General features: G+C 32.3%; 1 protein-coding gene across 1 annotated transcript in view; it reads left to right on the top strand.

Moving 5' to 3' along the window:
* The window catches only part of LOC145327162 (uncharacterized), a 48,280-nt gene that overhangs the window by 9,878 nt on the left and 14,719 nt on the right, over positions 1 to 23,683 (top strand). The window contains exons 7-17 of the mRNA XM_080170726.1: positions 2,157 to 2,236; positions 5,010 to 5,126; positions 6,428 to 6,552; positions 9,258 to 9,377; positions 11,842 to 11,895; positions 16,068 to 16,164; positions 16,482 to 16,577; positions 16,997 to 17,292; positions 17,844 to 17,928; positions 18,143 to 18,225; positions 22,779 to 22,992. Of these exons, the coding sequence (XP_080026852.1) occupies positions 2,157 to 2,236; positions 5,010 to 5,126; positions 6,428 to 6,552; positions 9,258 to 9,377; positions 11,842 to 11,895; positions 16,068 to 16,164; positions 16,482 to 16,577; positions 16,997 to 17,292; positions 17,844 to 17,928; positions 18,143 to 18,225; positions 22,779 to 22,992 (1,367 nt within the window). The remainder of the gene's footprint in view (positions 1 to 2,156; positions 2,237 to 5,009; positions 5,127 to 6,427; positions 6,553 to 9,257; positions 9,378 to 11,841; positions 11,896 to 16,067; positions 16,165 to 16,481; positions 16,578 to 16,996; positions 17,293 to 17,843; positions 17,929 to 18,142; positions 18,226 to 22,778; positions 22,993 to 23,683) is intronic.

Raw genomic sequence — 23,683 nt, 5'->3', positions numbered from 1 at the left:
TTTTACAGAACTACTAATGTTGTTCTGAACGTAAGTATACACCAAAGTGTACATTTTTATAAACTCTAAAATTCAAACCATTAGGAATTAGGACTTGTTGTTTCTTATGAACAATTGACGTAAAAATTCATTGATGTGCTGAAAATGGATTGCCTATATCATCCCTAATTTCCAAATGTGTACAGCATTTAACCTAATCATTGCAAACGCTATTTTCAGCTACTCTGGTCAAAGGGAAAAGCAATATAATGTATAAACGATTTATACATTGTACATTCAAAATTTTAATTTTTCAAATTTTGATTTTTTTTTGAAAGTTTGAAGATTTTTTAGCTAGTAGTAAATTTTGAGATAGGACGCGGCAGCTAGGTACACTTTCGGAAACTAAATTTCAGTACATCAATTCATTATATTTCTAGTGGGACAACAAAATATTATGATTTCTCTAAACTAGGGTTCACTAATAAAATGTGAAAGGAAAATAGATATTTTGTGGCACCACTCAATTTCACGTGATGCAAAAAACTATTTCTGGCAACCTGCCAAATATTTGGCCAAAAGATTACAATAATGCTGTCGACCCGAAGTACAACGAGAGAAACTCTTATTTCTTTCTCAATTATCGGGCATTTAAATTTTAGATAAGAAACAGTCATATGATTACAAGTCTTTTAAATGCATCTGTTTTAATTGTATTTCTTTTACAGCCAAAGCAGGTTATTATACGACACTGGTGTTTTTGGTTGAAATTTTTCATTATGGCTTCGAAACCGATTAATATCCGCTGGATTAGAACCAATTCTAAGCCACACTGAAAAATCATGTATCGTATCGTATTACATCCATTTTTTACGAATGTAAAAATGTACAATAAAAATATTAAAACCAGTTTTGTTAACCGGTGCCTTTGAACATCTCAGGACTAACAAAACTGATTTTAATCTAATAATTGTACATTTTTATAACCGCGGATAGCTGTCTATAAATCAATGCGAAAAATAAATATTACAAATTTGGTTCCCATTGTCGTAAAGACGTCTGATCGTCTAATAATGGCTATCAGACGAAGGGGAGAAAAAATACCTATATACATCAATTTTTAAACTTGAATATTTAATAGCCTTTAGAGTACGGTATTCTCTATTTGTCTATATATTTGGTGTATATTTGAGCCTAATATTGCTATCGTAGTAAATGATTGCGCGGTCAAACATCTATCAAACAAACAACTGTAAGATTTTTTGTCTAGAAGTCCTAACTATTTATGATAATAATTGGCGCCAATTTAGTGTTTAATTTGTTTAATTATAAAAATATGAATTTTTATATTTGTTTGATATCAACGCCGTTTCGTCATTATTAGATTTCCTACTTCATCAACGGCTTTGTTAAAGTCAAACTGATTTGAACTAACATTATTTTATTTTTTTATTTTAAAGGCTATTTAAAACGTTAACTATTAATCAATATATCATCGAACTTAATATATTAAACTTCAATAAACAAAACTTAAATCTAGTGTATTATTTTTTTGAATCCAAGTCTTTTTTCGAGACTTTTTTGGCTTGTATATATTGATTGATCGACGTATCAAAAAAGAATAAAAAGTGTTTGTACAATTATGTTATACATCAAGTTATGAAAGCGTATAGAAAAAGCATATATCTATCATTTTGGTTATCTTATCCTATTAAGTAGTAAGGTGTGTAAGATTTATATAAATAATGATTCAATAGAGTTTTCTATTTAATGGAAGCTTCTTAAAAGACTCTGGATGATTTTAAGCAAATTTTTATATCAAAGTTTGGTTTTATGCTATTTTCCTTACTCCTTCGAATACAGAGCTTCAAGATGCTAGGAGCGCAGCCGATAGTGACTTAAATTATGTACAGTGTCATTGTCTTTCAACTAATACTTTTAGTAAATTCAATTATTAAATAAACGCTTTAAGGAATGTAGAAAACTATTTCAATGCTAAATAATTTAAATTTCGAATTATAGCAAAGCATAGAAATGGTAAAAGTTAAAATATTTTTGCTAAGCAAAATTGTAAACAAAGCTTTTACGTTTTAACAATGGATATATTATTACTTAGATGTTGCACAAGATTTTCATGTACTCCAATAAAGTGATATTTAATATAAGTATTTGTTCAGGTTACATGTCTGGGGAGGCATATGAGCTGCCAGAAACCCGCCAAGAGCTGCAGGAACCCACTCTTGCTAGCATAGAAGAGGTCAGTTCATTTTTTTTTTGCTGCGCTGATTCTCTTTAAGTTTGTTCTTGTTAATGGCTTTTAAACTGATTAACATCCGCTGGATTAGAACCAGTTCTAAGCTAATCTAGTACTATATGTTATATATTTAATAATATAAAATAATATATACAAGTCCAAAGCTCCCCAAAAAAGCCTAAAACTAGATTTTTGGAATTTAAGTAAAAATTTAATTATATAAAGTAGTAAGTTTTTTTGTTTGTAGCTTAAGATTTCGATAACTACTAAACCGATTTTCCTTTGCAGGGAGTCTTCACATAGGTCCAATGATAGTTTTCTGCTATTTTTCTTTCCTTCCCTACATATTCAAAGACAAAGCCCCTAGATGCTAGGGGTGCCACCGCTAGTAATCTATAAACAACTTGGCACATGGACAAGTATGATTCATAGCAGCGTTGAAAAATTGCAAAACCGGACCCAGGCCTAAATTATATTTTGAGCATGAAAAAGTAGGCCTAAAGAATACTGTTGGAAATTTCCTGGTTTTTTTAAAAAGAGGGAGATTTTTTCTAAAGACTAAAGTTATAAAAATCATAAAGTAAATTAAGTTAGAAAATGATTGAAATAAACCATTTCTTTGATATTTAATTTTTTGTCTGGTACTTTTTTTGTAGGAATTTAAAAAAAAATATTTGATATTCATTCAATTATGTCTTAAAAACCGTTTAGTATCCGCTGGGTTTGAACCGGTTCTCAGCCATACTGAAAATCATGCATAGCATCGTACTACAGAAATTTTCCACGAATATTTAAATAAGAATCACAATATTTAAACTGATTTTGTTAGCCCCGAAAGGGGAAAGCTTTCTATAATACGATGCGATGAATAACTATACTTAACACAGATTATGCGTCATTTTTGTTTACATCGGAAAATTTTGCCTTCTTTGTTTATTTCTTGTCTTGTTAGAGCAGTATAGATACCAGGGGGGGGGGGGGGGAGGGCCCGGGACACTGGACTATTTATTACACTAGTCCCCAAAGTTTTATAATAATGTTTTTTGTATTCGTTGGCTTAACAACTTTGGGGACTTCATTGAATTTTGATTGGTTGGTGTCAAAATGTTACAACCACTGATTGTAATCTACAGAAGTGATAATTTTGTGTATCATCATTGAGGCCATTGTCTTATCCCTTTAGCTCTTAGCTTTCTTTAAAAAAACCGCATAAAAATGCACTTAAAATTAAATGACTTTTGTAATAGGACAATATATGTTGGAGAAAAAAACTTATTGCTAATGCGTATCATTTTTTTACCTTCGCAGATGAAAAAATTCCAGAAAACTACGACGTTTAAAAGAGTATTTACTTTGCCCCCCTTTAAATTCCACATACTGAAAGTAAATAGTCAGGAATAAATAGTTTATTTAGTTTGGTATAAAAACGAAAATAGTTATTTATCGTACGTATTAAAGATTTTGCATAAATAACTATATACTGATTTTATTCAAGAACTAAATGAAATTGATTTTTAAGGCTCCAGAAATGATAATAATAGTCCTAGAAATTTAATTCAATCGTTAGTTAAAATGAGAGGTGATCTATTCAAATATTTTTATTTTTGTACATTGTATGCACTTTTTACGCCTTAATTAAAAAAACATACATAAAACATAAACTTTGAAACTCTGAAATTTTAAATTACATTAGATTACCCTCCTCGGAACTTTCAAACCCAGCATGATACCTTCTTCGAATAGAAAGCTTGGACGTACCTGGGGGTTTAATTACAGTTACATCCAACTCAAAAACATACGTTTTATCGAATACTAATCTTGTTATTTCAATTGTTTCAGTTGCACACGTGTCACCCCTTATTTTCTAACTTCTACCTTTTATTTTTGCTATAAAATTGTGATGGGAAATTGTTTACATGCAAATAACTGCACTTACTTATAGTTTGGACGTCAGTTTGACCTTTAGATTGCAAAAAAAAACATAGTTATAAATCAAAAACCTAATTAGGTTTAAAAATGCTTGATATAGTTTTGTTAATAATTAACATTTTGCTTCCATTTTATTTACTCTGAACTCAACGAACACTGAGAGCAATTTTGGTATTTAAATTAATATTGTCCAACAAAATGCTATGATCTGTATTAGATCTCTAAATGAAACTTTAAAATACTTAAATAAATTGTCTTTTAAATATATAATTTAAGAAGACAGGTTTTTGTTATGACTAAATTTGTGGTTTCAACTAAAAAAATCAATTTCTCCAATGAGATTTCTAGGAATTATATTTAACAAACAATATGATTTCATTTTGTCGGAATTATCATTTTGGTGCTTTACCTCTAAGTGCCTAGCAAGAATTAAAAATAAGGGGGTAGCTTTTTACTCCATGTATATTACCTGTGGGAGGCCCTAACCTTGAGAAGCTACATGTACTTTATATAACCTAACCTACCCTAAGTTGAAACAATAACAATTTTCTTCATATTATTTTATTTTTCCCTCAAATAAGATTTTTGTTTATATTTGAAGCTTTTTAGGTGCCTATAAAAAATAACTTTACTCTGGCCATTTGCCAATTAAAATGTATGCTGGCCTACCATTGGTAATTTAGTCTGTTTATTGGCCTATCATTGGTAATTTGTATTGTAAGACGTCATTTTTATATTGCACTTTAAAGAGCTTCTTAATATTTAGGTTGAATATAAATTATTGTCAGTAAACAAGGATATCTAAATATTTTTTGCTTGTCTTGTGTCTAATGTTGATTATTTCTAGGTTTCTACCCGTAGCACAGAAGATTTGTTCATTGCTATTCCTGGTGAGAATCAGCTGATTAACCAGGTTGACCGTCTGGACTCTAGCAGCAGCTCCAGCACTGATATCCATCCTAGGGTAAGTATTATACCTGATGAGAATCAGTTAATTATAGTTATACCTGGTGAGAATCAGCTGATCAACAAGGTTGACCGACTAGACTCTAGAAGCAGCTCCAGCACTTATATCAATCCTAGGGTAAGTATTATACCTAGTGAAAATCAGCTGATCAACCAGGTTGACCGTCTGGGCCCTAGCGGCAGCACTGATATCCATCCTAGGGTAAGTATTAAACCTGTTGATAATCAGCTGATCATAGCTATACCTGGTGAGAATCAGCTGATCATAGTTATACCTGGTGAGAATCAGCTGATTAACTAGGTTGACCGTCTGGACTCTAGCAGCAGCTCCAGCACTGATATCCATCCTAGGGTAAGTATTATACCTGTTGATAATCAGCTGTTTTTTGCTGTTTCTAGTGAAAATCAGCTGATCAACCAGTTTGACCAATTGAACCCTAATGGCAGCATTGATATCAATCCTAGGGTAAGTATTAAACCTGTTGATAATCAGCTTATCATAGCTATACCTGTTGATAATCAGCTGATCATAGTTATACCTGATGAGAATCAGCTGATCATAGCTATACCTGTTGAGAATCAGTTGATCTTAGCTATACCTAGTTAGAATCAGATTATCAACCAGGTTGACCATCTCGTCTCCAGTAGCAGCTCTAGCACTGATATCCATCCTTAAATTAAACTCAATGATCTAAAGGGATAAGACAATAGCCGATAAATTGGTTTACATCCATTAACCAATGATGATATGCAAAATTACCACTTCTGTAGATTACTGTTAATGGTTGAGACGCTTTGGCACTCAACTTTATGAACCTACCAATCAAAATAGAAATAGTCTCCAAATTTTTTGGGCCAACGATCATATAAAGATATTATACATAGAACTTTGAGGACTTGTGTAATAAACAGCACAGTGTCCCCTCTTTTCCTGGTTTATACTTATCTAGTAAACTCAGGGTATCCAAAGTTTTATAACAACATTATCTTATTCGTTGGGTTGAAAACTGTGGGTACTATTACGGAATTTTAATTGTTGGGTTCCAAAATATTTTTTAATGTAGGATTTATAATGGCTTCTGCAAACATAATTAAACTCAAATATGTAAATCATTAATCATTTATACCAAAATTAAGCTGGAATTTCCCAATACGACGCAAAATAACTTTGTATGTATATTTTAATTTTATTATCAAAAATATTTTTTAAAAGTATTAACCTTTACTAAAAGCCATAACATTAGCGCCAAAATATCTCCTGGTGGCTAAAAATAGAACTAAAATGTTTTTATTTTTCAGGATGGACTTGATCAGCCAAGCGGGCTGTTGCCCGACTCTGGTCTGCAGAGAGGGGGTAAGCGGAAGAAGCAGGTCAGCTACTGTGTCTCTGTACCCATGGAGAAGGCGCCGTTGGGGGACATCAGGTATATCACATATATGTCACAAGTTAGGGGTTTACCCCCCCCCCCTCTCTTCAAACTCTGAAACCCATAATTTTAACCCCCTTAGTGTAAAAGAATATATTAGGTTACCCTGCTCAAACCAACAAAGCCCCACATTTTAAATACAAAATAAAAAAGCTAAGGTTATCGTTCATAGCATTACATTAGCATGTAATTCATAATGTCACAGAATCGAATCCTGAATTATAATATACAGTACAAAGAACAGTACCTAATAAAGTGATAAGACAATGGAGATATATTGAGATACATCCACAATGATCATATACAAACTTACCCCTTCTGTAGAACCAAATTATTGTTTTAAAAGTTTGGACATTAAAACCGACCATGCAATGAAAATCTAAGAATATTGACTAAGGTTTTTTTAGTCAGCAAATACGATAAAGTGGTACCTTGCTGCTGAAAAGTAATATTCTTTGAAAAATTTATAGTTTTTCCCTCCAATATTTAACAACGTAATTTAATGGATAACGGGTTGGGGGGGATAATTTTTCTTGACCAATCCCCTATGTCTCTGAATTACATAAAATGATATGCATGAATAGAAATGTAAAAGAAGTAGGTCACAGACAAAGATATTCGCACAAAATACCAGGGATCTAAAGGGATAAGACAATGGCCGATAAATCAACGTTCATCCCCAATGATGATACACAAAAATACCCCTTCTGTTGATTACCATTAGTTGTTGAAACTTTTGAACACACAACTTAATGAACCAACCCATTAGAATTCAATGAAAGTACCAGAAGAGTTATTCAGCCAACAAATAAGAAAACGTTATCATATATCTTTGGGTACTAGTGTAAAAAGCAGTCTAATGTCCCTTCCCTCCCTGGCAAAATATAAAACTAAGGACTATCTTCACAAAATTTGATAAAGATTGCAAAATATTAAGAGGGCAAGAGAAACAGATCTATAGTGTAGACAACTACCTCCCTTATTCAAAGGCCTATTTCGTCTGCTTCTAAACTATTTTCTGCTATTTATCTGTGTTAAAATAAGCGATACAGTTGGTTGATTTTCAAGGACCCTATAAGAAGGTTGCACAAGGCGGTTGCGATGGGGAGATTTAACCCTTTCTCTATCTAGGGTTTTACTCTAATGGAAGAGACGATTATCTTAATTTATCTATCTATTTATCATCCATTGTCTATTTCCTCTAGATCACTGCATCATTGCATAGACCAATGTCATGTAAAATAACTTAAAGTTATTATAATTCTTTTTTCTTGTATTCATTAGAATCCGGTGGATATGAACCGGTTCTCATCAGCATCTCGGGGTTAAAAAACTTGTTTTAATCTTATAATTGTACATTCTATATCCGCGGAAAGCCGTTTATAATACGATGCGAGAAATAACTATTCTTCTTATTATTTATCTTTTTCAATGAACAAAATGTATTTTTAGATAGACATAAATTTCTCTAGAAATTATTGCTTTGCATAGGTGCTATAGTGCAGAAACTAAATTTTTGTATTACATTTTTCAGGGAAGGAGGGGGCATTGGGCTGTTTATCATACCAGTCCCCAAAGTTTTATGATACATTTTTCTTTTTTGCTGGCATAACAACTCTGGGGACTTTTAATTTCAATTGATAGGTTCATTAAATAGAGTGTCTAAATGTTTCAACCACTAATTGTAATCTTCAAAAGGGATAATTTACTGTATCATCATTGGGGATATTCAATTTATCGGCCATTGTCTCATTTGACATATCAGAAGAAACTTTCTTTTTTACACGGAGAACGAGAAAGATTACCGTTATTAGATTTCAAATTTTTTTCTCATTTTCCTCAGTTCGAATGATTTTTTTTTAAATATTGAAAAAATATCTCAAAATTTTGGGAAGTTTATTAGATAACTAACCCCTGCAAACCTTTGAAGCTCTACATTTTACTCCGCCCTCAAAAATGAAATAAAAACTTGGACGTCCTAGCTTAAATTGTTTATAATTTTTATATTCTTTTTATATAATTAGAAAAGTTATGTATTATTACGTTTTCAGAACATATATTTCTTAATAAAGATAGATTAATGATGATATAAATAAGATAAAACATGAATCAAGTCAGGGATCGAAAGGGATAAGACTATGGCAGATAAAATAATTTTTATCCCAAATGATGATACTCAAATTACCCCTTCTGTATATTACTGGACACTGAACTTAATAATCCAACCAATCAAAGTCAATAAAAGTCCCCAAAGTTGTTAAGCCAAGGAATGAGAAAACGTTATTGTAAATCTTTTGGGACTAGTGTAAAAACAGCCCCATATCCCCTCCGTCCCTGGAAGCTATTGGCCTAGATCCGAGAAAATAAATGCTAAATAAATATAATAATATCTTTCTTTTTCTTTCGTATATTTCAGTTGACTTTTTTATACTTTTTAGCGTTAAAAATAATCATTATTGATACAAAATGTATTTTTTTCTTTTTAAATTAGATTTTTATATACCTGGATGTATTAACTTGAGAAAATTATTTAGTTTGCTAATATGGACCTCATTTATTAGTCAGTTTGTTAATCCAGTAGGTTGGAGATTGGGTAAAGGGGTTGGGTGGTGGTATGATTATTTTAGCCTGCTGTGCGTATTACTTTATCAGAAAACATTAAAACCTTGTTCAATATCCAAGCAACAACATATTCATTTTAGGACCTACCGCGAGCTGCCATCGGATACTGACACAACCAGCTGTTTTGATTCTGATGGCACCTACATGAAGTCTGACCTTCAGTCTTCGGACAGCGGGGCTGCGCTTCTCAGTGTTTCCAGGTATGTTAAATCACCGCTACAAGGAAAACGGCATTGTGATAGTTATAGAGTTGCTTCGCCTAAATTATTTTGTAAAGTCATAGAATGGAATAAAAAAAATTTAGTATGGTTTCGAAACCGATTAGTATCCGCTGGATTAGAATTGGTTCTCAGCCATACTATAAAATCATGTATAAATCTTACACTTTTTATTTTAATTTCCGCGGAAAGCTGTCTATAATAAGATGCAAATAATAATTAGTCCATTCATCCTTGTTTAAAGTTTATTATTGTCGCGGCTAAGAGCAGATGAAATGGGGCTTACGAAATGTCATTCGTTACGATTACAAGAACAAGATAATTATGCTTAGCGAAATCGATTTGCTTAATTGTTTTAGGATTATAAAACAATTAATTTCGAACATTTTTTTCTACGTAAAATGTTGATGTTATAGTAAAACAACCCTCCATTTCAAAATTATACCTTTTAGCATATATTTTTATAGACTTTCGAGAAGCTTTGTTCTGAAAAAAAGGTTATTTGTTATTTCTCTTTTCCATATGTAAACTTTTAATTGGTCTTTAAAAGGATTTTTTTATGAAATATATTTTTTATTATAAAAAAAGTATTGCACAACAATGCACATTTTTAACCTTGGTTTGGGAATCGAACCAGGACGGAAGGGGACAATGGACTGTTTGGTACACTAGTCCTCAAAGATTTATAATAAGGTTTTGTTTTACGTAGGCTTCACAACTTTGGGGACTTATATTGAAAATTTATTGTTTTTTCATTAAGTTCAGTGTCCAAACGTTTCAACTATTAATTGTTTTCTGCAGTAGCTGTAATTTTTGTATCATTATTGGAGATACCCATCAATTTATCGGCCATTGTCTTATCCCTTCAGAACCCTGGAATCGAACCCGATTCTTATTGCCATGGCAAAATAAAATATATAAATTTCGTGTAAAAAATGCAGAATTGTCAGGGATCTAAATGGATAAGACAATGGCCGATAAATTGATAAACTCCTTAATGATGATACACAAAATTACCATTCCCAATTATTGTTTGAAATTTTTGGACACTTATTAAACCACCAATAATTCAATAACAGTTCCCAATGTTTGAAAGCCAATGAATAATGAAACGTTATTATAAAACTCTGGGAATTAGTGTAATCAACAGCCCATTGTCCCCTTCCTCCCTGAGATTTGTAGAGTTTGTTTGTCTTTCAAATGCTGTACAATTTCAACATTTATTGCTTAAGTTTTCAATCATTTGATAATAAGCTCATTTTTATTGTTTTTTAGATAAATTATAAAAAAAATGATTTTTTCTAAATAAACATGATACTAATAAAAATATTTTGACGTTGTGATTTATCTATTATGCATCCGAAGACTTTTTAAGAATGTTTTAAAATTTAAACTTTAAATTATTTAAATTTATGATTATCTGATATTGGTGTAATTTTTTAGTAAAAATTGAATAAATGAATAATTATAGATGGATAATCCTGATAACTACCTGGCCCAAGTGTTTTATCTTTTATCTATTACCTTTCTGTTTTTTAGCGACTCCGATGTGTTTTTATTTTTGACGTTTATAGCTAATATCAAAGAGCCAATATAAAATCGGGACACAACCCAATCTGTCCCGATTTTGTATCACTTTTGAAAAGTGCGATTCCTGTGACGTCATATAAAAAGGGAAGGGGGGGAATAAAATCTCTTCCTTTTTCTCTCATCTCTTTTGAAGAGATTTTCTTTCCCCCTTCCCTTTTTCTTTCCCAAAACGTATATGACGTAACTGGAATCGCACTTTTCAAAGTGATACAAAATCGGGACAGATTGGGTTGTGTCTAAAATCGGGACAGGGGCCACTGCGCTGTTAGCAGAGTTACATATAAATCATGCACCCACTATTCTTATACTTTTTAAAAGCAAAGCTTTTCTATAATTAGGGTCGGTCCGTCCGTACATCCGTCCGAGACAGATAGCTTTTTTCGTTAATTTAGGCATGTTAGAATTGTCCTATTGATTTCAAACTTTGCATGTTGATTCCTGTAGTAGTTAGGTACGATTTAGAAAGCGAAGCAACTCTATAATAATTACCAGAATGTCCGTACGTCCATTTTAAACATGTTGATTTTTTACTTTTTTAACAACAAATTTTTATTTGATCTAATTATCCGATTGATCTGATTTTTGGTATACTGAATCCTGGGACAACAAAGTACAATATTATACAATCAAGTCCTAAAAATGTAAGTATGTCCAAAAATTCCAAAAAAAAACATTATCCTGTATCAAGAAGTTTTTCAACAAATTTACTTACAATTTTGCTTTGACTCTTATAAATTAAATTCTGACACTATAAAAGTGTTAATGTACGTTTTTCCTACCGTTTTAGAGCTTAGCTTTTATGGATGTTGTCATGCTTGTTTTGAGAAACTTTTATTCAAAATGACCCTAATTTTAGGAAGAAAAGACGTGAGAAATCCGGGGATGACAGAGACAAAGCTGGATTATCCAGGTAGAATTTTCTTCAAGGCTCGGCAGCCACGCGCTAGTCGCATGTAAGCCTTTGGGAAATCATCCTTTTACAATTTAATTACAATAGCTGGAAAAGCCTTGACCTGACCAAAATAAGTCTAACTCTCTTTTGAAAAATAATTTTTATTCAAACGAGTTTAAATTTGATGCTTAGTCGCGGCTGATGCGTGGGTGCCAAGCCCGCTTTTTTTCAAGGAAACTTAGCTACTCTATAAAATAAATACATCCGCTTTAATTAGAGCCTGTTTGTAACTGGACAAAGTTTCTCAAAAATCAGGCATGTGACGTCATAAAAATGAGCGATTATCCATCTCTTTTTAGGGGTTTTTATCTCCATCATTTATATGACGTCTCATGGCTGATTTTTGAAAATATATTTTTTTTCGGTTCGTATTACAGATATCTTTCACTTTTATTATCCGCGGAAAGCTGTCTCTGATACTTTGCGATAATAACTATTACCAATTCTAGAATATGACACCTTCAGATAAAACAATTTTGCCTCTTGTGATTCTTGTATCCTTTAATTTATTGTACTATTTCTTTATCAATAACACTTAAATTATAAATTTATTTATTTCTAAAGTAAATATAAAATTAGATTTGTCTACGAAAACTTAGTTCAAACTAAAACCAAAAATAAATTATTTATGAAAAATATATATTCCGTATTATTGAATTACTAAAATTATTGGCATGTATTTCTGTTTGGCATTAAGCTTTATATTAACTTCAGTAATTTTTTTAATTACCAATTTTTAAAGATATGTTGGTTTTTTATCTAAAATTCCCATGAATGCCAGAAAATTAGATCTGTTAAGCTCCTTATTTATTTTATATTTAGAAAAGTTTTATATTTAGAAAACTTTAACGAGGGGCATTGAGCGTAATGTGTAAGGTATACGTGGATTTTTTCATGTTTTATCTGTGTTGTCAAACTTTTCATTCTGTGTTAGGATAACGGATATAGGATATACGTGGATATATTAACAGGGAATTTAATGAAGCTTTTTAATGTGGACCCTATTATTGTTCATTTATCTAGTAGGAAGGATGATTAAAAGGGGATTTATGGGGTTATCGTTATTTTAGCCAGCTGCGAGTATTATATTATCAGAGTACATGAAAATCTGTTGCAACATCCAAGTAATAATATATCGATTGTATAGATTGTTAGATAGACTCACGTCCACAATGTAAGAGGCCCCTACGGAACTGCAAATTTACTCACATAAACTCACACACTCACACACATACACATACACACACACACACACACACACAAACACACGCCCACACTTATACACCTCTTTTTCACAATGGCTACAATTTTGTTAGCAAGAGCCTGTGGCCCCTAGGGGCTAACCAAGCTGGTTTAATTTTATAATCTTTTATTTCCTTATTTGCAAAAAGCTGTCTATAATAATTCGTAAAGTATTATTAATTCAAGTTAGTTTGACTTATAAATAGCGTTTGATACAATTTTAATAAATGAAAATTATTATGAACTATTTCGCCATTTTTATTTTTTAGACCCCCAAAAATTCTTTGGGAAATGCCCTTTAGGTCAATGGCGAATCTACAAGTGGTTGTAAAAGCTCTATTCATCTTTTTTCTTTCTTCTTTACACCACCTTATATAACTTTCTTGTCCAATTTGAGCTCATAGTACATTCAACAGATAGAAGATTGGTTCTCTTGGGTGTTGCAATTTTTTAGCACTTTTTCACATTTTTTTACACTTGGTTTCATTTATCATAGATAGCTCCATAAGATTCTAGAGAAGAATAGCTTGAAACCGTCTATAAAATTTATGAATAAAATAGCTTAAAACATTTGGATCTTTTCTAAAATGGAGCTCCAAATCGGTTTAGTGGTTAAAAGACAAATACATACCTGCAACAAAGTTTGACTTATCTTTGTTAAAAAAAAAACAAGAAAGGGAGGGAGGGAACATTAGGCTGTTTAATACATTAGTCCTCAAATTTTACATATTCGTTGGATTATCAATATTTAGTATTTTATTGAATTTGGATTGGTTCGTTTATTTGATTTTGTGTCCAAACCTTTCAATCACTAATTGTAATCTACAGGAGGGCTAATTTTGAGTGCATCATTGGGGATCTACATCAACTTATCGGTTATTGCCTTACCCCTTTAGACCCCTTGTGTTGTGTATACCCAACATTTTACTTGAATTTTAATCTTCTATTTTATTTTTATTGTCAGCACACTTTTCTCACAGAAACCAGCATAGTTTGTGGATAACTTGTATCACCACTTCGGCACTCTGCAATTTTACGTAGAATTGCACAAAATTGCAGGGACAAAGACCCGAAAGAATGGCTAAAAATAAAATCTACATTATAATACTTGCGGTTACGCCTATAGAGGCCTCTAGGGGGGTTTTGATGTGAAAGAGGTTGGGGGTCAAACCCCCCGCCCCTTAATTTACAATTTTAGTTTAGAAATAAAAAGTAAAATAACTTTTGGGGAATTGTCATTTTTTATCCTGGAACGTGGTGTACCCTCCCCCAAAATAGTTATAATCCTTCCCAGGACATATGACAAGCTACATTGTAAAAGAATAACCAAATCCTGTGTGTATCAAGATCCTTTGGTACACACATAGACGGATAGATAACCATACTGTTACTTTTATATTATAACTATTTTTTTTTTGGGGGTGGGGGGGTATTTTTCATTTTTTGGGGGGTTGGGGGTGTCCCACTTCCCAAGAAAATAGTTATAAACCTTCCCGGGACCTATGAGAAGCTACCCTGTAAAGGAGAACCCGATCGGTTCAGCGGTTACTGAGATCCTTCGCTACAAACAAACAGACAAACAAACAGACAGACAGACATCGTTCTACTTTGTATTATAGACAATGCCTTCCCCTAAGAAGGTGGAGGGTGTAATTCTTTTAATATTTTTTTAAGTTTGAAGATTGATTCATAAAAGATACTTATCATTATCACATTTTTTGTAAAGAGAATTTCTGGTGCTTGCTTACATGTGAAGACCGGAGCACCGAACCCCCCCCCCCCCCGCTTAGTTTTGACAAAAATCAAAAATAAGGGGGGGGTAGTTTTTTAACCCCCCGCTTAGTTTTGACAAAAATCAAAAATAAGGGGGGGGTAGTTTTTAACCCCCCCCCCTTAATTTTGAAGAAAATCAAAAATAAGGGGGGGGTAGTTTTTTCACTGTACAACACGCCAGAAAGTTGAGTGAGGTAAATCAAGTAAATCCAGTATACCAGAGGGGAAACCTTATTACAGGGATATTCATGTTTTGGGGCATAATTTCCTTATTTATTGACTTTGGCCAGTAAAAGGTTTTAATTTTGCGCAAAATTCGGTGCTCCAGTCTACCACATGTAAGCAAGTTAAACACACACATTCACACACACACAATCACATGTACACACACACACACAGGTATGGCTGTGTAAGGTGAGAGAGGCCATATACAGTGAACATTTCAAATTATCATAATTTTGGATCATAGTACTTCATATTTATGCATCAGTTTACAGAGTGTGTACATACATTCTCAAAATTTTGTCACATAAGCAAAATTATCAGATCTGCTAAATTCCAGGAAGGAAGGGGACATTAGGCAATTATTAGACTAGCCCCCAAAGTTTTATGATAATGTATATAACTTTGGGGATTTTCATAGGATTTTGATTTGTTGGTTTATTAAGTTGAAATTGAAATTGAAATCTACAGAACTGGTAATTTTGTTAGTAATCATTGAGGATGTGTATCAAGATATTGACCTTTGTCTTATCCCTTTAGATCCCTGACAAGATGCACCAGAAACTGTATTTGACAAGTGGAAGCATTCATTGCCTGAGATTACAGTCTGTTTTCCAGTATGGCTTCGAAACCGATTAATATCCGCTGGATTAGAACCGGTTCTCAGCTATATTGAAACATCAAGTGTAACAATATTATTACAGACAATTATCCACAAATAATAAAAGCAATACCAATTTTGTTAGCCTGGGCCTTTAGCCCCTAATGGCCATCAAAATTTCGCGAAAAGCTGTCCATAATACGACGCGATAAATCACAATTAACCCGCTTAAAAGTAACAAAGACTCCAATTGAAATTATTTATAATATTAACAAACTAATTTTTTCTTCAGGGGAAACCGCCGGCGCTTGCGAAAGGTGAAGCAGATGATTCGCAACCATGAAGAATTCTTTCTTGTTCACGACAATAAATACTGGGCTATGGCTAGGAACGCAGCATTACATTTTATTTCCAATTGTGTTCAAAAGCAGAAATCTAATTCTAAAGTGATAAGACAATGGCTGATAAATGGATGTACATCCTCAATGATGATACAAAAAAATACCCGTATGTAGATAACAATAAGTGGTTGAAAGTTATAAATTTGTGGGGACTTGTTCCCCTCCCTCCCTGATGTAAATAGATATCAAAGTTTAGGCTGAAATTATAAAATGAAATTATAGTCATGCTTTGTATTCTTTGTAAACAAAAACTTTTGCGCGCTTTTTAAAAATTGAAATGAATGTAATGTCGTCTTTGCCCCAGGCTCATTTGTTTCTGGTGCTCTGTAGCCGCTATCATCAGCTCAATCATCTTTGCCATCATCATGATCATGCTTATGCCAGAGGCTTGTGATCCTAAGGTAACCCGTTTTGTTGCCAATACATTTATCTCGCTATTATTGTTTATTTACCGTTTTTACTTTAGTTTTAGTAGCTTTTATATTCCACTATAGAAGTGTTTTCTCCAAAATTCTTATTGATTATTTATTTTCATCAAAACTATTATTAGATTGTTTTCGCTAATTTCTTCATTTCCAGTATGGCATCATAACCGATTTATATACACTGGATTATAATCAGTTCTCTAAAACTAAAAAATCATATACAGCAACGTATTACAGACAATTTTCCACGTAAATTAAGATAGAAATAATAAAGCAAGTACCAGTTTGGTTAGCCCCTTTGGGTTAATCCTATGATTTTGAATTTTAATATCCGCGGAAAGCTGTCTATAGTACAATGTAATAAATAACTATTGTAATATTGAATTTATGTTCAGGTTCCCTGGTGGCAGGGATCTGTCATCCTAGAAATAAGTCCGACCAGCCATCCATCCGCAGCCGCCAGCGGTCAACTACCCCGCCTCGATATTGATTCTGTGATTGGCGACGTGCCGCGCATGCAAACCATTGGCATCAAAGCCATTAAACTCATTGATTTGTACCTTACTCCGGAACAGATTGCCCTTCAAACGACGACGGCGGTGGGCGGTTTGGATTCCAACAATGATACCGAAATCGTGGCGGCCAGATTGGCTAGCGGCGATGTGGCCGATTTGGAGCGGCTGGCGGCTAGGTAATTTATCATAGTTTTAGTTGAATATAACAAGGTGATTATTTCCATAGCTTATAAAAAAATATTAGATTAGCGAATTATTTGCAAAAGTGTACAAACCGACATACATTTGGATTTATGGAGTGACTCGTGCATCATCTATTAAAACACATTATTTAAAAGTAAGAATATTTAAGCAGTAAGAATGAAAACATAGAGTCAAAATGTAAACCATAGACATACTGACATCATAAAAGCTGCAATTCTTAAAACATGGATTTTTAAAGTTTTAAATGTAAATTATATGGGTTATAACAAACCTAAAAAAATTAGTTTATTATCAAGTAATTAAAACCAGAGAGAGAGGTGACAATGGGCTGTTTATTACACTAGTCTCCAAAGTTCCATAATAATATTTTCATAGTTGCCTTAACAACTTTGGGAAACTTTTGTTTAATTTGATTGGTTGGTTCATTATGTTAAGAGTTAAAAATTTTAAACCACTAATTTTAACCTAAAGAAGGGGTAATTTTGTCAATCATCATTTAATACTATGATAAATTTTGCTCCAGTCTACACGGAGCCAACATCAGCTTGTTGGTGGACATACCCACCTTCTCCCCCAACAACACCATCCTCCCAACACTCAGCTACAGGAATGGATATATTATTACATGGATGTTACACCAGATTTTCATCTTCTCTAATAAAGTAGAACTCGTTGCTGGCTAAACTAAGGATTCTCCCCTTCTTCCTTCTTAACCCCATCCACTCCCCTCCTCCTGAATTAAAGAACTGACCAACCTGAATTGACGATAATTTTTCTCCTGTCCAAATATCCACGTATATTATATATCCATTGGTATGCAGGGTGAGTAACTCCATCCTGTTCTGGGCAAGCAAGGGAGCGGATGGTATTAGTTTCCTGGGACTGGAGGGATATGCTACTGACAGGTAAGCTAGATGCCGCATCCTAGAAATGTGTTGATTGAACATTCAAAAAAAATTATACTAGTCTCCAAAGTTTCATAGTCATATTTCCTTATTTGTTGGCTTAACAACTTTGGAGACTTTTATTAAATTTTGATCGGTTGGTTCATTAATTTAAGTGTCTTAACATTTCAACCAATAATTTTAATCTATAGAAAGAGTAATTTTGTGTATCATCATTGGGAATAAACAATTCTAATCTAATTATTAATTTATCGACCTTTACATGTCTGGGTTCTTGGGCAAAAATTATCAGATGTAAGTATTATTTTCTATTAGAAAGAACTATCAGCCAAAAGTCCTAAAATACTTTTTATAGTATCTTTGGTGAATAAGTCTTGTTGATTTTAAAACTTTTAAAATATACTTCTAATAGCTGAGTTCTCTAATTGAGAATTAAAAGTTGTAAACGGAATATAAATCAATGAATTTCTCTATATGGCAAATTTTGATTATTTTCCTCATTCATTAACAGTTAAAACTTGTTGCTAGTGATAGAAGAAAAATATTCACTGTTATTGAAATCTTTTTAAATAGAAACATTTCTAAAAATAAATTATGTTTTTCATTAATTTTCTTTACCCCCCCCCCCCCTAAAACTTTGAATCCCCTCGTTTTACCACCCTTAAATATGGTTAAAAATTACATTATATTACCCCACTCAAATATTTGAAATCTCTAATTATATCCTTCAAAGCAAAAAGCTTGGACGTCCCTAAAATTAACCTCCTTTAATCTAACCCTGAATCCCTGAACTTTCGTATTTCTATCTGGGCCCCTCTTTAATATACAAGAGCGAACGTTGAATAATTAATTATTTAACAGTGAGGGCAATAAAAGAATACTTTTTAAGCCATAAGGAAAGTAGAATCTTAAGTGAATTTCCAGCAGGGCTTTCAAACTAATAAATATACGCTGGATTAGAACCAGTTTTCAGTCAAACTGAAAATTCGTGTATGGCATCGTATTACGGGCAATTTTACACGAGTATTAAAATAAAGATCATTAATTTGATTCCAATTTTGTAGGTCCGGGCATTCGGCCCATCGGGTCTTAACAAAACTGGTTTTATTCTCATAATTTATATAATTTTTTTAAAATAATAAATTCTATGTAAAAAATGACGTGCCTAACTGGAGTGAATTCTATATCCTCACTAAATAATAATCTACCTATGTATTTGTGATGATTTTCTAAATAGATGCTGCAGCAGCTTTCAACATTAAAGTTATACGTTGCAAACTTTAAAAAAACATTCTCATGAATATTCAAGGAATCTACAGGGATAAGACAATGGCCGTTAAATTGATACGCTGCACATCTCCAATGATAATACACAAAATTACCCTTCTGTAGAATACATTCAAACATTAATTTAATGAACCAACCAATATTTTTTTTATAAGAAAATCTCCAAACTCTAAAGCCAACGAATAGGAAAACGTTATTATTTGGGGACTACTGTTATAAACATCCCAATGTTATCTCCCTTCATGAAATTCCCATTCTTTGAAAGTTTTACACAACCTCCCCTACCACATATCCCCCATTTTTTCATCCTTAAAGCCCTGATCCTATGGGCTCTTAACTAATTGGCTCAATATTTAAAACCTTGTTTGATTACCTTCCCCATTATTAAATGTTTTTTTGTACAAATCTGAAAATAAATAAAAAATCAATGAATTAAACGTTTATAGCAAAAAAAAACTGTGAACGATTCTAAATATAGATGATATTATCCAGATAAAACTATAATTGAAAAAAGTTTTCTTATAATAGATTTCAGAGTTACATGGATAAGTAAATGGATTATAATTTTTGTGTCTGGATGGGGTAATTTTGTGTATTATCATTAGTGATATGCGTCGATTAATCGGCTATTGTCTTGTCACTTTAGATCTCTGATCTCTATGTCTTTAATTCTATTTAGTTAGACAATATTATAAAAGTATTTCTCGTATTCATTTTAATCCGGTGGATAGGAACCGGTTCTCATCCATACGAAAAAACCATGTCTAGCATCGTATTATATCCAGCTTTCTACGAATATAGAAATGTACAATCATAAGATTAAAACCAGTTTTTTTAGCCGGTGCCTCCGGCACCTCGGGGCTAAAAAAACTAGTTTTAATCTTATAATTGTACACTCTATATCCGCGGATAGCCGTTTATAATACGATACGAGAAATAACTATTCTTGTATTCATTCGAATCCGGTGTATAAGAACCGGTTATCATCCATACGAAAAAAACTATTTCTAGCATCGTGTTATATCCAGCTTTCTACGATTATAAAAATGTACAATCTTGAGATTAAAATAATTTTTTAGCCCGTGTCTTAGGCACTTCGGGGCTAAAAAAACTGGTTTTAATCTTGTAATTGTAAATTCTATTTATGTGGAAAGCTGTTTATAATAAGATGCAAGAAATAACTATTATCTTTTGGGTGGAGATAAAATTATGGATCATTGTTATATCCTTGTATGCCCGAATAATATTTGCAAAAAGTATTACTTGTCAGTAATTCATATAAAACTATATATTTCATGAAAATATATAATACATATTTTATAACTTTTTAATCAGCGTTTATTTACCATCCTACTAAAAAGTAGTTATGGTCTTTTTTGTCTGAAGCTTAAGATCTCAATATCTACTAATCAGATTTGGTTTTTATATTTATGATGATAAGCATTACATGATGGTTTTAGGTTATCTTATTTTCATAAATAAGTCCTGGGTTGTATTAAGCTATTTTTCTAGCAGCTCTTTGAATATAGAGACCCTAGATGCTAGGGGCGAAGCCGTTAGTATTCTCTAATATAAAGTAGTAAGTTTTTTGTCTGTAACTGAAATTCTCAGAGGAATTGCCGGTCCAAAGTAGTTGCACTATTTAGGGAGGCTATTTAAATTTCCTGGGTTGGTTTTAGGCTATTTTCCTGACATCCACCTCCCTTTATTAAAAGCAAGGGGTTTTGATTAGATCAATTATTTACTTATTCAGTTCTGACATTCCACAAATGTTAATGTTCATTTGTACTACTGTTTAATGAATGTTGTCATCCTTGTTTTTACAAAATTTTATTTACTATTGAATAAATTCTTACTTGTTATCTAAATTTGTACTTAAAACTTTTATTCTTTTCTATTAATTAAATTCAAAGAAAATACGCAAATTATTCTGAATAAAAACTTTTTTACGCAATTAGAATTTCAAATATTTTCCTTCTACAGTATGACCCTCGAAAAAGTATTTTTTAGCATCTACAGCCCTTATTTCTCAATGAATTATTAAAAAATGTATATGTCCTTGTTCTCTATAGATTTCCACATAAGTAGATATAAAAATATTTTTTTTACCTCCATTAACACCGGAGATTTTTAGAGCTAAAGTTTTGAAAAAGTGACTGAGGAAAAAGTAACTTTTAACATGAAACGACTTTTTTAGCAAAATTAAGGTAGAAGTCCTTTTATTTTTGTTACTAGCAGAAACTTTATACAAAAATGAAATAAAAAATTTAGGCTTTGAGTAAAAAGCATTTTTTACACATATTTTTGGAGTCTTTTTAGTTTAATGATATTTTGAAAAACTTACTTATTAGGCAAATTTGTTTTAGATTAAAAAAACAATTAAATCTTTATGAATATAGCAGGAAAATTGTTTTTGTTTCATAATCCTAACTTTAATAACAAAAAAGCTATAAAGAAAATTAAATTAGAACATAATGATTTTTTAGTCGAAAAAACTTAATTAACCCCATATTAAATGATTGAGATGTCAGAAAAGGGGGCGGAGCAACTGTCATAATTAATCCTTTTCATAAATAAGGGTAAATAAATAACTTAAATTTTGCAAATAATCAATTCATTCAGTAGTATTTTTTGCCATATAAAATTGATATTTTTGGTGGAATAAAAAAGAAATGATTAGTTAACTTGTTTTCCTTTGTGTATTATTATTCAGTTGCCAGAAAAACATAATATAACCATCCAAAAATTATGAGAAACAAATAAAAATTCTTTTTCTCAGTCACTTTTTCAAAACTTTAGCTCTAAAAATCTCCGTAGTTAATGGAGGTAAAATTTAAATTTTTATATCTACTTATGTGGAAATCTATAGAGAACAAGGACATATACATTTTTTAATAATTCATTGAGAAATAAGGGCTGTAGATGCTAAAAAATACTTTTTCGAGGGTCATACTGTATATAAATAAGGAAGCACTTAATTTCAGGGAGGGAGGGGACATTGGGCTATTGCAAAATATTCATGGCATATTTATTTCAATTTTATGATAGAAAAATATTTTGTCTCCAACTTTTCCATCATTTTCCATCAAGAATATGTTTATATATTGGATATAGAATATACGTTGATATTATAACAAGGGAAAATTGTCGTCAATCAATCTTGCTAACATAAAACTCATATATTGGTCAGGTCGTTCATCCAGTATATATATATGTATTTTTATAGGTTCTCTTGTTATCTAAAATAAAAATAAATCTATTTTTAGGTTTATCTCTGAACGTCTTTCAACCTGGGTGACCGACTTTGAGTTGTTCAGCCGGCGAGACAACAGGATCCTCATTACATCCACCAGGTTCCCGGAGCTGTACGCTTCTGGAGGCCCAGACACGGTGCAGGAGGATAGTCCTGTGGATAATATACATCTCCTGGAGGCCAAGCTTAATATCTCCTTGGCAAGAAACTTTACTCAACTTCAAGAGGTAATATTTTAAACCTGTAGGTCAATTCCATCACATTTTAATGATAAAAAATCTAAATATAAAATTGGTCAAAATACAAATATAAAGTGTGTTTTTCCATCAAAGTGACCTAAACCTGCTTTAGGACAAATATTGCCTAACCAAATTGACCTAAAGTAAAACATAAACACACGAAAAACTAACCGTCTTCCGCAGGGGCGTCCAAGCTTTTTTTTTGGGGGGGGGGTAAAAATTTTAGGGGGGGGGTAATTCGTGTTTGGGGGGGGGGAAATGGCGCGCGAAGCGCGCCGAAATTTTTTTTTACCCCCCCCCAAAATTTTTACCCCGGGGGTAAAATTTGATTGGGGGGGGTAATTACCCCCCCTAAAGTCTGTTGGGGGGGGTAAATACTCCCCCCAAATCTATTGGGGGGGGGTAATTACCCCCCCAAAACTAATTTACCCCGGGGGTAAAATTTTTGGGGGGGGTAATTTAATTATGTAAAAAAAGCACCTACCTAATCTATTAAGTTAATAAGTACTATCCTATAACATAAAGTAGTAAGTAAGGTTTATTTGACTATAGCTTCAGATTTCATTACTTTTAATACTGAGTTCTCCTTTTTAGGAAAGCTTCACATAGATCCCATGATGGTTCCACACTATTATAGGTCAATCCTTTGAGTGGTTTTAGGCTATTTTTCTCGTCCCTT

This window comes from Acartia tonsa, chromosome 8 (assembly GCF_053477335.1).
Source record: "Acartia tonsa isolate MP-2025a chromosome 8, ASM5347733v1, whole genome shotgun sequence".
Lineage (NCBI taxonomy): Eukaryota > Metazoa > Arthropoda > Copepoda > Calanoida > Acartiidae > Acartia > Acartia tonsa.
Note: the sequence above shows the minus strand (reverse complement) of the source record. Positions and strands in the feature narration are given on the sequence as shown.